Genomic DNA, 12,421 nt, shown 5'->3' with positions numbered 1-12,421 from the left:
CAATGTTCTGGCCTAAAAACATAATGGAGCAGTCAGGGTACAGATAGAATAGTCTTAATTTATATGAAGCCGGGTGAAGTCGAACACTTCATTGTAAGTGCTAAATATATGCTTGCATTAATGTTATAATGTTTTCCCCACACACATAAATTATACCCTTTCACATTGAACAGTGTGCAGATTCAATTTCAAGTTGCCTTGTCAAATGCGCAGGACAATCCATAATGTTTAAGAAAAATTAATAAGTTACATTGCATCTAGACTTCTTCAGCCCTGATTCATGACTCCATTCCTAATGGTACATGTGTCTTTTTGCTTTTAATTTCCAGATGTAACATTTATTCATGAGGGAAATAAAACATTTTTGGATAATCTTGTCAACTTTGAAAAGCTGGTAAGTAAATTTCGTTATTCTTTTTCAAATGTTCACATTTCTTTCTCATGCTAAAAAAACCGATGGATGAAGCCCCTTTCCTCACTGAATGCATGATAATTTCTGGGAGCTTATTTTACTGCATGTTGTGCATTGTCAGTAACATGTATTGCAATTAAAAATACGTGAGCCAGCAAGGTTTTGAGAACCAAGTATAAAAATCTGCTTTTTATTGTTAAAGAGGAAACTTCGTTAGATTAACATCAGCAATGAGTGTATGTTATTGGACCAAAAATAAAACCGTGAGGGCCCTGTCGGGGGAATTCACACTCGTGTGGTTAAGCGGTTAAGCGTTACAGCTGTGAGGGCATCTCTCTGATGCTTCCCGGGCACAGGAGACGCTCTCCTTCTGGGAAGGTGTGTCCACCCCCCAGTGCTCCCAGCTTGGATGTGAAGGTGGAATTTGTAGGGTCTGTGCACGAGGGGAAGGACCACCCTTTTATGAGCCTGTGGACTGAGGGGGCCACGGTAGAGAGCAGCTCTGACACAGTGCCCTCCCTGCTCACAAGAAAGGGGTCCCCAGTCAGTCCTTTCTTACAAGGACTCTTCCTGAACTATTTCCAGGACATTCCAGGGCTTTGTCGTGCACGGGCTCCTCCTGGCCTTTGTGACCAGCCCACTCCCAGGGCGGAGGAGGAGTTGCCTGTAAGAACGGAGCAGATATAAAACAGGAGTGGTCCGGAGAACCCCGTGGGTGAGGGGAAGAATGGATTTGTCTGACAGATGAACTTTAGTCATGGATTAGATTGTCCTTCATGGTTCATAATGATGCCAGCGACCCCTGTCCATAGGTCCTGACCTTTTCAGTAATGCTAATGGATTTGTGTGAACTCTTGCAGGAACTGGCCCCAGTTCCCTCTGAGAGGTGTGTTGGGGGTGGGGGGGGGAGGTGGGGGCCGCAGACCAGGCCCCAAAACAACAGTGCAAACTGACAAGTCCACACGAGGTTTGGCGCCTGACCTTTGCCTCCCGAGCTCCCTGCTCTAATCATCGGGTTAACGCGCCACGCGTAGGGTGACGAGGCACAGGACCGCCGTACAACTCGAGAGCCACGCACCTAGGACCTGAAGACAGACGTCTCCGGCTGTCTTGCCACAGGCCCATTTTAATCCCTGAGGACGGTCCCTTTATGACTAGTCGTTTCTAAAGTGAATACACCTGTAACTTTTCAAGTCTCTGCGCACCAAGTGCCTTGGAATCAGGGCTCAGTTATTTAGATACTACGGTTAAACCGGCACAGCTGGAAATGGATATTTAAAGTGTTGGGTTTCGGTACTTACTCTTTGGAGATGTGTTCTCTGTCGCTGTGTACTGTTCTGAAGGTCACGGGGCACCTATCTGCAACTAAAGGCTGTGGGCACTAGCATTCTGGTTTCCAGGCAGATTTCTCTCTGGTGTTTGGTATTAATGAAATGATCGCAGGAACATAAAGCCTTTGGTGGATATTTACTCCAAATCCTGGCCGATGCACCTGGTCGAGATCGCCAGATAAGCTTTGGAGAGCGTGTGTGACAACGATATGGGATGAGGTCTGTCACGCCAAGCCTAGCAACTCTCCTTCTGTCTAACCAGGGGATACGGGAAAACGATTGTACTCTATACGCTGACTCCTACCCATTGTCAAGGGCAGGCTGGCGGTTGACCTTCTACCTAAAGTAAACCTGTGATTTGGTTAAGTTCACTGTGTCGTTTCCCTTTGGATAAGTGCCACCAGAGTGAGGGAGCAATTGAACAATGGCACAGATGGGAAAGAGCGATGGGAGGGTCCCCTGTACCCTTCTCTCTGCTTCTGACCAGCATCTCTGGTCCTCCCCTGCTTTATCCACAGTCCAGGGGAAGGCTGTCAATGCCAGCTGAAGTCTTGCTTTCATAGGCGCCGAGGCTTCAAAATAACCATTGGGACTAAAACCAAGAAAGTCTAGCTTATACTACTTCTGCTAGGGTCAGTGGTACCCTTAATTTCTTTAGAAGGTTTTAGGAAACAGCATGGCATATATAAGTAATACTCTATTATTAATGTTAAATTCCTGAAATTTTATTAAAAACACAGAAGCTAAGTGCAGCTACATAAAGCCCTAGGACACACAGTGGGTTCCCGGTCCTCAAAGTTGATGGCATATCAGACACAGCACAGCTCCTGCTGACTCCCTCCTTGCACAGCAAAGATAGGGTGACGTTAGAATTTTCTAGGACAACAAACCTCTATTTTATCTTGTACACACCCCGTGTTATACTTGGATGCCGGGGAAGGACACCGAATTCCCTAGCAGAGGCAGAATTTTCAAGGAATATTTCTCAGCAAAGGATAGGGTTTCACTTAAGCTAAAACAGGATCATCTTTCACAGTAATGAACCAGTGGAACGTAACTGAATTAACTTGTGAGGGGCCAGTTCCTCATGATGGATATTAGCTTGAGCCAGCGAGCAGATAATTCAGTGTATTATCTTTATCTGGCTGATCCAGGCCAACGCATTAAACCAGACGACACGAAGACCCAGGAGCGCTCACTGGGCCTAATAAGATTCCCATTGTCCCCTGTGAGGCCTCCGCGACTCTACACATTTCAGTCCCAAACTGAAATAATGAAGAAACCAGTGCTCTCCCCTCTTCTCCTCTCGGTCCCTCGATGCGAAGAGCATCTTTTACCACACTGTCATTTCTCCCCTTCGGGAAACCTAACAATGAGGATCAGGGCTCAGGTTTCCATGCTGCTCTCAGGACTGAGCCTGCACGAGCTACACAAATGGCACACGATAGAAATCGGTGTGACGCCATCCGTGGCTTAAAACCACCAGGGACTGTCCTGGGAACAACGGCGAACTGGGGGGAGGAAATTTAACAATACGCCCGCAGACATGAGTCAGGCCTCGTTTCCTTACAAAGGCCACTGCAGCTACTGCTCTAATCACTGTCCTATTTAATTCTCCGCTGTCGAGGAGGGATACATCTGTGAGAACAATTTCATACATGGGTCCTAGTCAGACACAGTTTCTGTCGTTCCTCTGGATTTTAAGTTACAAGAAATTAGAATGAACTTTATGTCAGCAGTAATCCATTGAGGGTTTGCTGTTTATGGCCAGACCGGTGCTCAGTGTATACACACAGGCGTGGAAGGCGATGACCCAGGTGGGTTAGGTTTGAGGCACCAGGTAATGAACAGTGTAGATTCTTGACTAACGGGATGATGCCTGGATTTTGGCATGAGATTAGAGAGGCACTGCAGGTTTTCCAGAGGACTAGAGCATGATGACAGACTGTTTGGAGATTATTCTGGAACCTGATGGGAGAAAATGTAGTGGAGAAGGGTCTGGCCGTAAATGCTATATGTCCTTCGTCATGGAAAACTGGAAATGACAGCACTTAGAAGACTGGCAGGTGCACACATAGGAGGTGATGGGACCTTGTCAGAAGCAGCTCCAAGTTTAAGACTTTTGCCTGGAGATCGGTGAGAACTTTAAAGAAAGAAATTGAAGTAGAATACGGAAGAGTGTAGGAGGGAATATAAATTATGAATAGAAAGCAATCTTTGTGAAGATATTGGTGTTTTAGAAAATGTTTGTCTTTCATGAATCTCTTACCTCCTGTCACCATTTGAGACACTGGAACCTTTGATTCCACAACAAATTCCTCCCTCCATTCAGCAGGGGGGTGTGAGTCGGCGTGTATGACACATGGTAGCAGGGAAAGATCCACAACAAATACAACACAAAGCCAATAGACAGCGTACAAAGAACAGTGAGAAGGTTGAGAATGACACCCCCCAAGTTCAGTAAGGGCCTCATGGGGAAAAGGCAGACACCCCCTGAAGTTAACAGCCTTCGCAAATTAGGACAGGCAGACGGGGTGTGAGAGCTGCATTTCTTACCGTGTGTTTTTCCGTGGCTCAGTTAGAATTGTGCAGCTGGGTTTGGGAGCCACTGTTTCTATAGACAGGACTCAACATTCCTCTGTAACCCAAGCTCAACCTTATCCATTAAAGTCCAGCTCCAAATTACACCCAAGGGTGTAAATATCCTCTGATCCTGGCGGCAGGCATGCTAGGTACATCAGCAGTACCCTCAGCGACCTTCCCACTGATACGTTCCCTCTCTGCCTTCCAGCACATGATTGCAGACACCGTCCGAACCCTGAGACACTGCAGGACCAACCAGTTTGGTGAGTAATTGCAGTCGGTGTACAATGTAAATTCACCAGGCAGTGGTATAGGCGCTGGCCCCGTCACAAGTATTTGGTGGTAATAAATACAAACAGATTGTAAAGTGTAATGTGCATATTGTACGCTTATGCTGAATTCTCTCTGTCTCATCACTGCATGTTTGGGGTGCAGAGAAAGACAAGATGCGTCAGAAAGTTTGTACTGTACAGAGTGACTCTGGACCGTCAGAAGCTTCCCCCCCCCCCCCCCCGAAAGTCTTGTTAGCTTGCCTGTTGGCACAGAATTGCTAGTGGGTTTATCAGGGGCAACCTGCCCCTAACCTCTTTGCTTGGAGCCTTCCTGGAACAGGAATATAGTTTGTCAATGTGCCCGATGCAGCCTTCCAGAGTCTTTCCTCCCCTCCAACAAAAATTTCCTGTCTGGAGCTGCCTTTCACTGAAAAGGTATTTTTCTGAGCACTTTTGTGGACTCCCCACTGAGACCAATGTAAGTAGGAATATTTGTTCTTTTCTGAGTCTCAGTCGTCATTTACATCATGTTTAGATCGTGTTTTAACATTGCAGGAAGGAAGGAAATCAACTTTATTGAGTTCATGGAGCTTTCACATGGGCAGTGGGATCCTGTCACCAGTATCTGTGACTGGTGAATAGAGATTATTAATCTTGTGGGTGCAGAGCGGAGGAAGCTCGGAGGTCAGCTCGTGTAGCCACTGTTCAGACCAAGTCGGCCCGATTTCCTGGTCCATGCCCTTCCCTCTGCCTTGTGCAGATTTGGTAGATATACAGGGCAATAAAAAAAATAGAAAGTTGAACTCAATCACTGTAAATCAATCAAAGGTGGCCACTAGGTAAAACTTACTTTGTTAAGTAATTCATCCTCACTGTAAAACAATTTTTCAACAATATAGGATATATACAAAGGTAGAAAAAGGTCACACTTCCTAAGGATGGGTGCACGTTCTTAAGAATCTATTTTTCTGTCCGGGCTGGCCTTGGCTGGCAGTACTGTCCCCCAACAAAGCAGCTGAACTTCTGTACGAATTACAAAGTTTCTGTTTGAGAGGGAGAATGATAAATACAGGACTTAATTTTCTAAATAAATCAGTTCATACCATTTGATATGTGCTTAGATAAGTCTCCACTAAGTACACAAGTACAACGCTGTTACAATAGAAACAGCAGTAATAACATTGTCACGGAGATTCATTCAAATGTGCAAGCATAATGTCGCCGATGAGATCATATTTCTTTTCCTCCTTCGCTTCCCAATATTTATGGCTACTCAGCTAATTTCGAGGCTTCAGGCTCCGTCATGAAGGGGCTCTGGTTTACATGTGCTGCAGGGTGGGCAGGAAGGCTCTGCGGGCTCTGCTGGCCTCCGCCCGTCTCCAACCTCCCACCGCTGGAGAGTAGGTCTCCACAGCACAAGGTAAAGAAGAAATTCAAGTAACTGTGAGGCCCGTTTGTGTTCCGCATTTCTATATTTTTAAAAATCATGCTCAGGACTGAATTAACCTAAATTCATGTTGTCAGTTTACATGGGCATGGTCAACCAGTGTCAGCCTTTGGGATAAAAATAAGATGATATTTATCCAGCTCCTTATAAATTATCAAGTGCCTTCAAGTGCCAGTTGTCATGGCTGGAATCATCCATCCTATCCCCTTCTTTTAAGGCCAAAAATTTAACAACAAAATTATCTCAGAAACATCCTGTTTTCTTAGCCAGTGCGTACTAAACCGAGAGCAGTCCCTCAGCGTCTCCCAAAACGGCATTCTGGAACGACACAGCTTTTGGTCTCTTTCAAACAAGTGGGACGGTAGAAACTTCAACGCCTGGTGCTTTTACTTTTTGAAACCAGGGAGTCTTGTTTCTATGAAACTGAAGAATTCTAAGCCACCTATGACATGTAGGCCTGAAATTACAAAAGGCATTGCCATAGAGAAAAAACGGCTGCCTTACAATGCCCGGCCTCCTCAGGCCCAGTCCTCCTGCTCACGCTGAGCCGCGGTTGGAGTTCCCAAAGCCGAAGCCAAAGGATGTGACCTCACCCCCACTCACATTCACATTGTCTCTTTACCAGGCAGTTTAGCCGGTTTCCCGATGCCTTGGGGGATTTTTGGGTGGGGATGGGTTTTGTTTGTTTCTGAGTGTGGGAAGTGGGCTTACCCCATTGTCCAGAGCGCCTTATCTCTGGTTCCTTATCAGAGCTGTCACCAGGTTGTCTCAAGTGTGGTCACAGGACACTAGAGCCTCTTGCAGCCTTTCCATATTTTAACCACCCTGGAATGGGGAGCGGAAAACCCCCTTGCTTCGCTGTTCACCGGGTAGATGCAACCCATCCGCATCTTTTTGGAACCTGTTTCGCCTGTGAGCTGTACCTCTAGTGCTGTGATATCCATTCATTCAATGGGTCCCTTAATTTTTTCCCCCAAAAATAAGAACACCAAAAAGAACTACTGTGTCTGTGCACTCCCCTGGTTAGCAGTTATTTCCGACAGCTCCAGAACAAGGTTAAGAGCCAGTGAAAGCCATTGAAATGGCAGTTCTTGTGACACAGGACCTTACACCAGGGACCTGGGAGCCACCTGGTTGGGTTCCAGTCCCGGCTGCCACTTACTGGTGTCCATGCCGTTTCCATTCTAAGGGGATGATAACCCAGTCACTGAATACCATGTAATGTTGGGCAATAAACATTATATAAATGTGGGTAAAACAAATACCATACTAGTCTAATTACCTGACCTGAGGATCCTAGTCTGAGCTGAAAAAGTAACTGCACCGTTAGCATGAAGATCCCTCTTCTGTGATTCTGACTAATGAGAGTCTGCCTGGTAGGTTTACGCTAAGCCTTAATGTGGGGTTTTACTGGTATTTAGCAATAGCATCGCCGCCATCATGAGAATGACTGTCTTTTTTTCCTCTAAAAATTAGGAGGAGACATGTCTCCAAAAGAGCACCAGGAGTTAAAGTCCTACGTCAACCACCTGTACGTCATTGACAGCCAGCAGGCCCTGTTTGAGCTCTCCCACAGGATCGAGCCCCGGGCGTGAGCCCACGCCGGCCTCCTCCCCTCCCCCCAGTAACTGCGGCACTTCGAGCTGCGGGAATGTCAATGCCAAGCACGTCCCTTTCCTGCGAGAAAAGAAGTTGCTGAGTTTTATCAGTAACTCACAAGACATACACAGGAAAGCCAACCGAAGCGTGCTCAGGAAGTGACGCCAGCCACCCGAGACGGGGAGGGGCCCGGCCTCTCCTCGCTGCGCTCAGAAGGAGAGGACACAGGACTCCGAGCATCTTCAAATGGAGGAGTCTGGTTTCTTATGCCGACGTTGTTGATCCCATCCAGTTTTCAATTTGAGATGTGCCAGCATCAAGACAAGGGAGCCTGTCATGTTACAGTGACCAGATATTTCAGTAAGAGTGCGCATGAAACAGGAAACAGTTTTACTTTGCCTGGGAGCAGATTATTGTTTATAGGCTGTCAGAGAAGTGGCTTGTTTGAACACCAGAAGACAGCGATGGCATCTCTGGATTTCCAGGGAGACGGCGTGGTCTCTGTCGATACAAACGATGACATCAGCAGAGGCCACTTGTGTCTGAGGAGTAAGTGAGGACCAGCAGCTGGCATCCATGCTCTCAGTTCCTAAAGGGAAAAATGTCAGGGCGCGCGTTTCTTTGCGCCCACAATCACTTAGGGATGTCTGCTGGCCGGTGAAATTTGTTTCTGCACAACTGATCTGCAACTATGGGCAGTTAGGAATTAGGCTAAGTTGCTTTGCCAATAAGGCAAAATGGGAATCTTTGGGAAATTGACTCGCTGTTCAGTTTCTGGGGATTTTCTTGACATGTGCAGGCAGGCTCTCATCTCCTATTGGGAACAATATGATTTTTGAAAGAGCACAGTGCCTGACACAGGGTGGGCGCTCTGTAACTGTTTACCAAGGTGACTGAGAGTCACAGAGGTTGCACTCTTGTGCCTGATGTGCCCCAGTGTTCTGCACTCCTCCCAGGCTCCTTGCCCACAGCGTGCAGGGGTCACAACCTGTCCAGGGAGGGTAAGAGGGATGGGATGTGCAAGGCATCCCTCCCTAGAGAATATCGAGGTCTGAAGATGGTGGTGGTTGCCCGTCTCCCAGCAAATGAAAAGAGCCCTGAAATATCCAAACGTCTGATCTATGCTGGACACTCACAAGTCCTATAGTTCACCTTCCAACCAAGACAGCAGCCTTCCTATAGTTTGTCTTTTTTTTCCCCCCAGAGTCTTTTTTATGCCTATTTTTATAGATTGGGGCTTCTCCAGTAAATTAGACACTTGCTATTCTCAAGAACTGATTAAAGTTCCCTCTGCTTTCAAAAACGTCTGTGGGATACAGTCATGAAATCCACCACAGCCAGCTGGACATTTGTCACGTTGCTAAAATGCAAGGGCCCGGCTTCCTGTGTCAGGTCCACTAGCATTCCACACCTGTGAACCCCAGTGCACCGCTCCACACGGCCTCCTGCTCATCTCTCAGGTGCCTGTGCAGAACCGCTTCCTTCTGTCTCTTCAGCACCTCCTTCCTGAGCTGCGTCCAATGCTTCCCGACACCTTCATAGCAGTGCTGTTTCCTGGGCTCAGGAGCCACGCTGAGCTTGAGAAGTCACCGGAAGGAGCCACAGAGCTTTCAAAGAACTTTCAAAGAGATTCAGTCTGTCCCAGCATGTAAAATTCAATCCTGAAAATTAACAGGGTTTTCTCAAAAGGCACATCCAGGGCTGGTCCACTTAGAGTAATGCTCCCGGCTGCAGGGAATGGGATGAGACCCACTGGAGGAGACCAGAGGCTGGAACCAGGGAAGGCAGACTTTTCTCGTGGCTGACCAAGCAGTGGGAAAACTCTCCTCTTGGCAGTTACTGCAGAGAGCACAGGCCTACAGCACACACAGGCGTTCTTGTCTGTTCTCTGTGCTTGAGGAGTAGCATTTGCCCAGTCAAATCATCTAAGGCCATTTTGACATTGTCTCCACATTTTGCAATTTAAATTTTATTCACGTAAGATTTACATCGCTCCAACTAAACTATTTCAGTTGCTCTAGGAGAGAAGTGTGTCAGTACCTGTTGCTTAGACTGCAATTCAGATATCTGCAATCCCAGCAATTTAGACTGCAATTCAGATATGTAAACAGTCAAACAAATCTACACATGCATCAAGTTTAAACACATCTCGATGCTGTAGGCAGGACGTGCCTCACGCCTGGGTGGACACAGGCTGGGGAGAGCATGGTACTGTGCACCATTTCCTCCAGCCACGGTCAGTGGCTCTCAGGGCAGCCAAGGGAAGGGAGGATTTCATTTAGTTTAGATTTGCTTTTCCATCCCCAGCTTCTGAATGTCCACATCTTTCTGAAATTTAAGTGTCTCCAGAGATGTCCCAGGCAGCAGCTCTCAGAAATTTCAGAAGCTCTGAGGAGACATTAATCTGGAATTAAAGAATTCAAGGCGGAATTGGAGCCAGGGTTAGCTCAACATGAAGCTCTTGCTAAAACTCTGAGCTGTCCAGCAACGAGCGGCCAACGAGGGACTTAGCAGCTCCCTGTTAATAGGGATGGGCCGTGTTCCCTCTCTGAATATTTGCCTCGGCCTCTTTGAAATAGCTTTTGTTCTGGCCAGACGGGTGGACTGGAAGACTTCTAAGCTGCTTTCCAGCTCTTTTAGATTTTTATGATCACATAAAATCTCCATTCACGCTGAAAATCTTCATCTGCCCACCATCACCGGCAAGCAGTGCATGGGCCCTTCTGAGTGATTCTCTTTGCTGCAGCACAGCTCTCAACAGTCCTGGGGGTCTGGATTCGTCCGAATCCCAGCAAACCAGTCCTGCTCAGAAGTTAGCACCAGACAAGTTCCTTAGGTAATATCGCAACCTTCCCGAATTTATTTTCTTGACATACATACTTACAGATGCTCCAAAGACCACAGTGTTTCAGATCCACTCCTTGTTATAATCTGCACACTTGCCAAATGGTTGTCATGATAAATATTATGGCCTGCATTCACTTTAGTCTAGTATCACTAATTATGCTTAGAATAAACTCATTCACCCAGATCCCCATCCACAGGCAGGTCAGGTGGAGCGTTCACTGAGCTCAGAAGCAGGAAGATAAAGGAAAACCCCACCGCTCCCAGCTGGCAGGAGGAGACGTTGCACTATGAGGCTTACCCACCCACCTCCGAGTGGGAGAAGCGGCTGCAGGAAAGAGAGAGGGTGCCGGTGACTTGGGGTCCCCAGAGCTGGGCTTGCCCTGATGCCTCAGTCCCAGCCCGGCCACCTTGTTACAGCCACAAGTCACAAACGTGGTGTTCCCAAATGGCACAACTAGCCCACGCTTCTCAGAAACTAAGCAAAAACATTACGATGGGGACGGTCCGGTGCACTGCACTTGTCTAACACAGAGTTTCTTTTCAACGCTTCAAACATGTCCTTAAAATTTCAGCCTGCTTATTAACGAGCGGGCCACTGTGCTGAAAACTAGTGGGGGGGGGGAGGCGGAGTTTTTAAAAATTGCCAAAAAGCTAGATGAAAATGTACTACTGTAAAAAGCAAATCTGTATATACTAAACGTTTTTTAGCAGAGTACTATTTATTTGCATAGCCTATTTATTGTATTCGTATCACACTTATTAAATACTGGGATGAAATCAGCGAGCTGAAGCGAGGACCCCTGCCCTTCAACGCGTCGTTAATCAGGACTGCGGTGACGGTGACGTCGTCGGCTTGCGTTAACCATTAGCTGATAGAGAGCCCGCCTTCAGGGTGCCTACCTAACTTCTCAGGGACTACACCCGTACTTTTCCACCATCTCACGAGCTGGTAAATATGAAACATTGGTTGAGTTACCAGAATTGCCATGAACAGTATTTCCTTTCTCAGATTTCACGCTTTCCGCTTCTGTACATACGACTGTGCTGTGTATTTATCTATCGAAGCTAGTGAGCAATAATTTATATGTAAAAATGGCCAAGCAATATAAGGTGAAAACTCATATAAGTCACTGTTACCTGACCTTGTATTTTCAAGTGTTTTTTTTAAACTGCTTTTCCAAATATAAGATTATGTTAAAGATACTCTTCGTGCCTCGTAGCTTCTTGCTGTGTCGGTGATGCGTGTGGGCTGCAGAGCCCGCGTCCTGGCGACATATTACATGCAGCAGGTGGGCCTCAGAAATCGCTCACTCGCTGAGGGAGCCAGAGGTGAAGTGGGCCTCAGGCAGCCCACAGACGCCTAAATCGCGTGTGCGGCCGCTGAGTTACTGCAGAAGCTGAGCGCCCTATGCTGGAACTCTCACAGTTTCCTCATGTTCTGTCATCGCCTGGCCCCACTGGGGTAGGACCAAGTACCAAGGGGAGCTCTAAGCCCTGGTGGGGATGGCCTGCGCCTAATAGCGCCCCTGACACACGAGCCGTGGGTGGGACGACACAGCAGAGGGGCCCTAGGATGCTCTGGGGAAATGGGAAGTCTCGGTGTTGTATGCACCATGGTTGACTGTCCTTCCCAATCCTCTCTCCCCTCTGCGGAAGGATGACACGTCCTGGCCCCTGATGTCAGGCTTGGCCTTCGGCACGTGGTGGCTCCTCCCTGCACAGGGTTGGGTGTCTCACCATGTTGAACCCACAGTGGCCAAGGGTCTTGCTCTGTCCCAAGAACAAAGGGAAGTGACTGTGTGGCCTGTAAACCGGAGCCTTACATGGCAGCCTGTTCCTGCAGTCTCCTGCTGCGCCCTGCAGTGCGCCAGGTAGGGTGGCTCCATCCACCTGCTCCCCGGCTGGTGAAGGACGTGTGACCTGAGTGAGA

General features: G+C 47.6%; 1 protein-coding gene across 1 annotated transcript in view; it reads left to right on the top strand.

Annotated features, from left to right (window-relative positions):
* Positions 1–11,697, top strand: part of RAPGEF5 (Rap guanine nucleotide exchange factor 5) — a 192,152-nt gene extending 180,455 nt beyond the window's left edge. Inside the window, exons 24-26 of the mRNA XM_081147885.1 lie at positions 330–394; positions 4,535–4,589; positions 7,522–11,697. Coding sequence (XP_081004011.1) covers positions 330–394; positions 4,535–4,589; positions 7,522–7,640 — 239 coding nt within the window. The 3' untranslated portion in view covers positions 7,641–11,697. The remainder of the gene's footprint in view (positions 1–329; positions 395–4,534; positions 4,590–7,521) is intronic.
* The last annotated feature ends 724 nt before the right edge of the window (positions 11,698–12,421 follow it).

The sequence above is a fragment of the Miniopterus schreibersii genome (assembly GCF_964146895.1).
Source record: "Miniopterus schreibersii genome assembly, chromosome: 9".
In the NCBI taxonomy this organism is placed as follows: Eukaryota; Metazoa; Chordata; class Mammalia; order Chiroptera; family Miniopteridae; genus Miniopterus; species Miniopterus schreibersii.
This window is presented reverse-complemented; position numbering and strand designations above follow the sequence as displayed.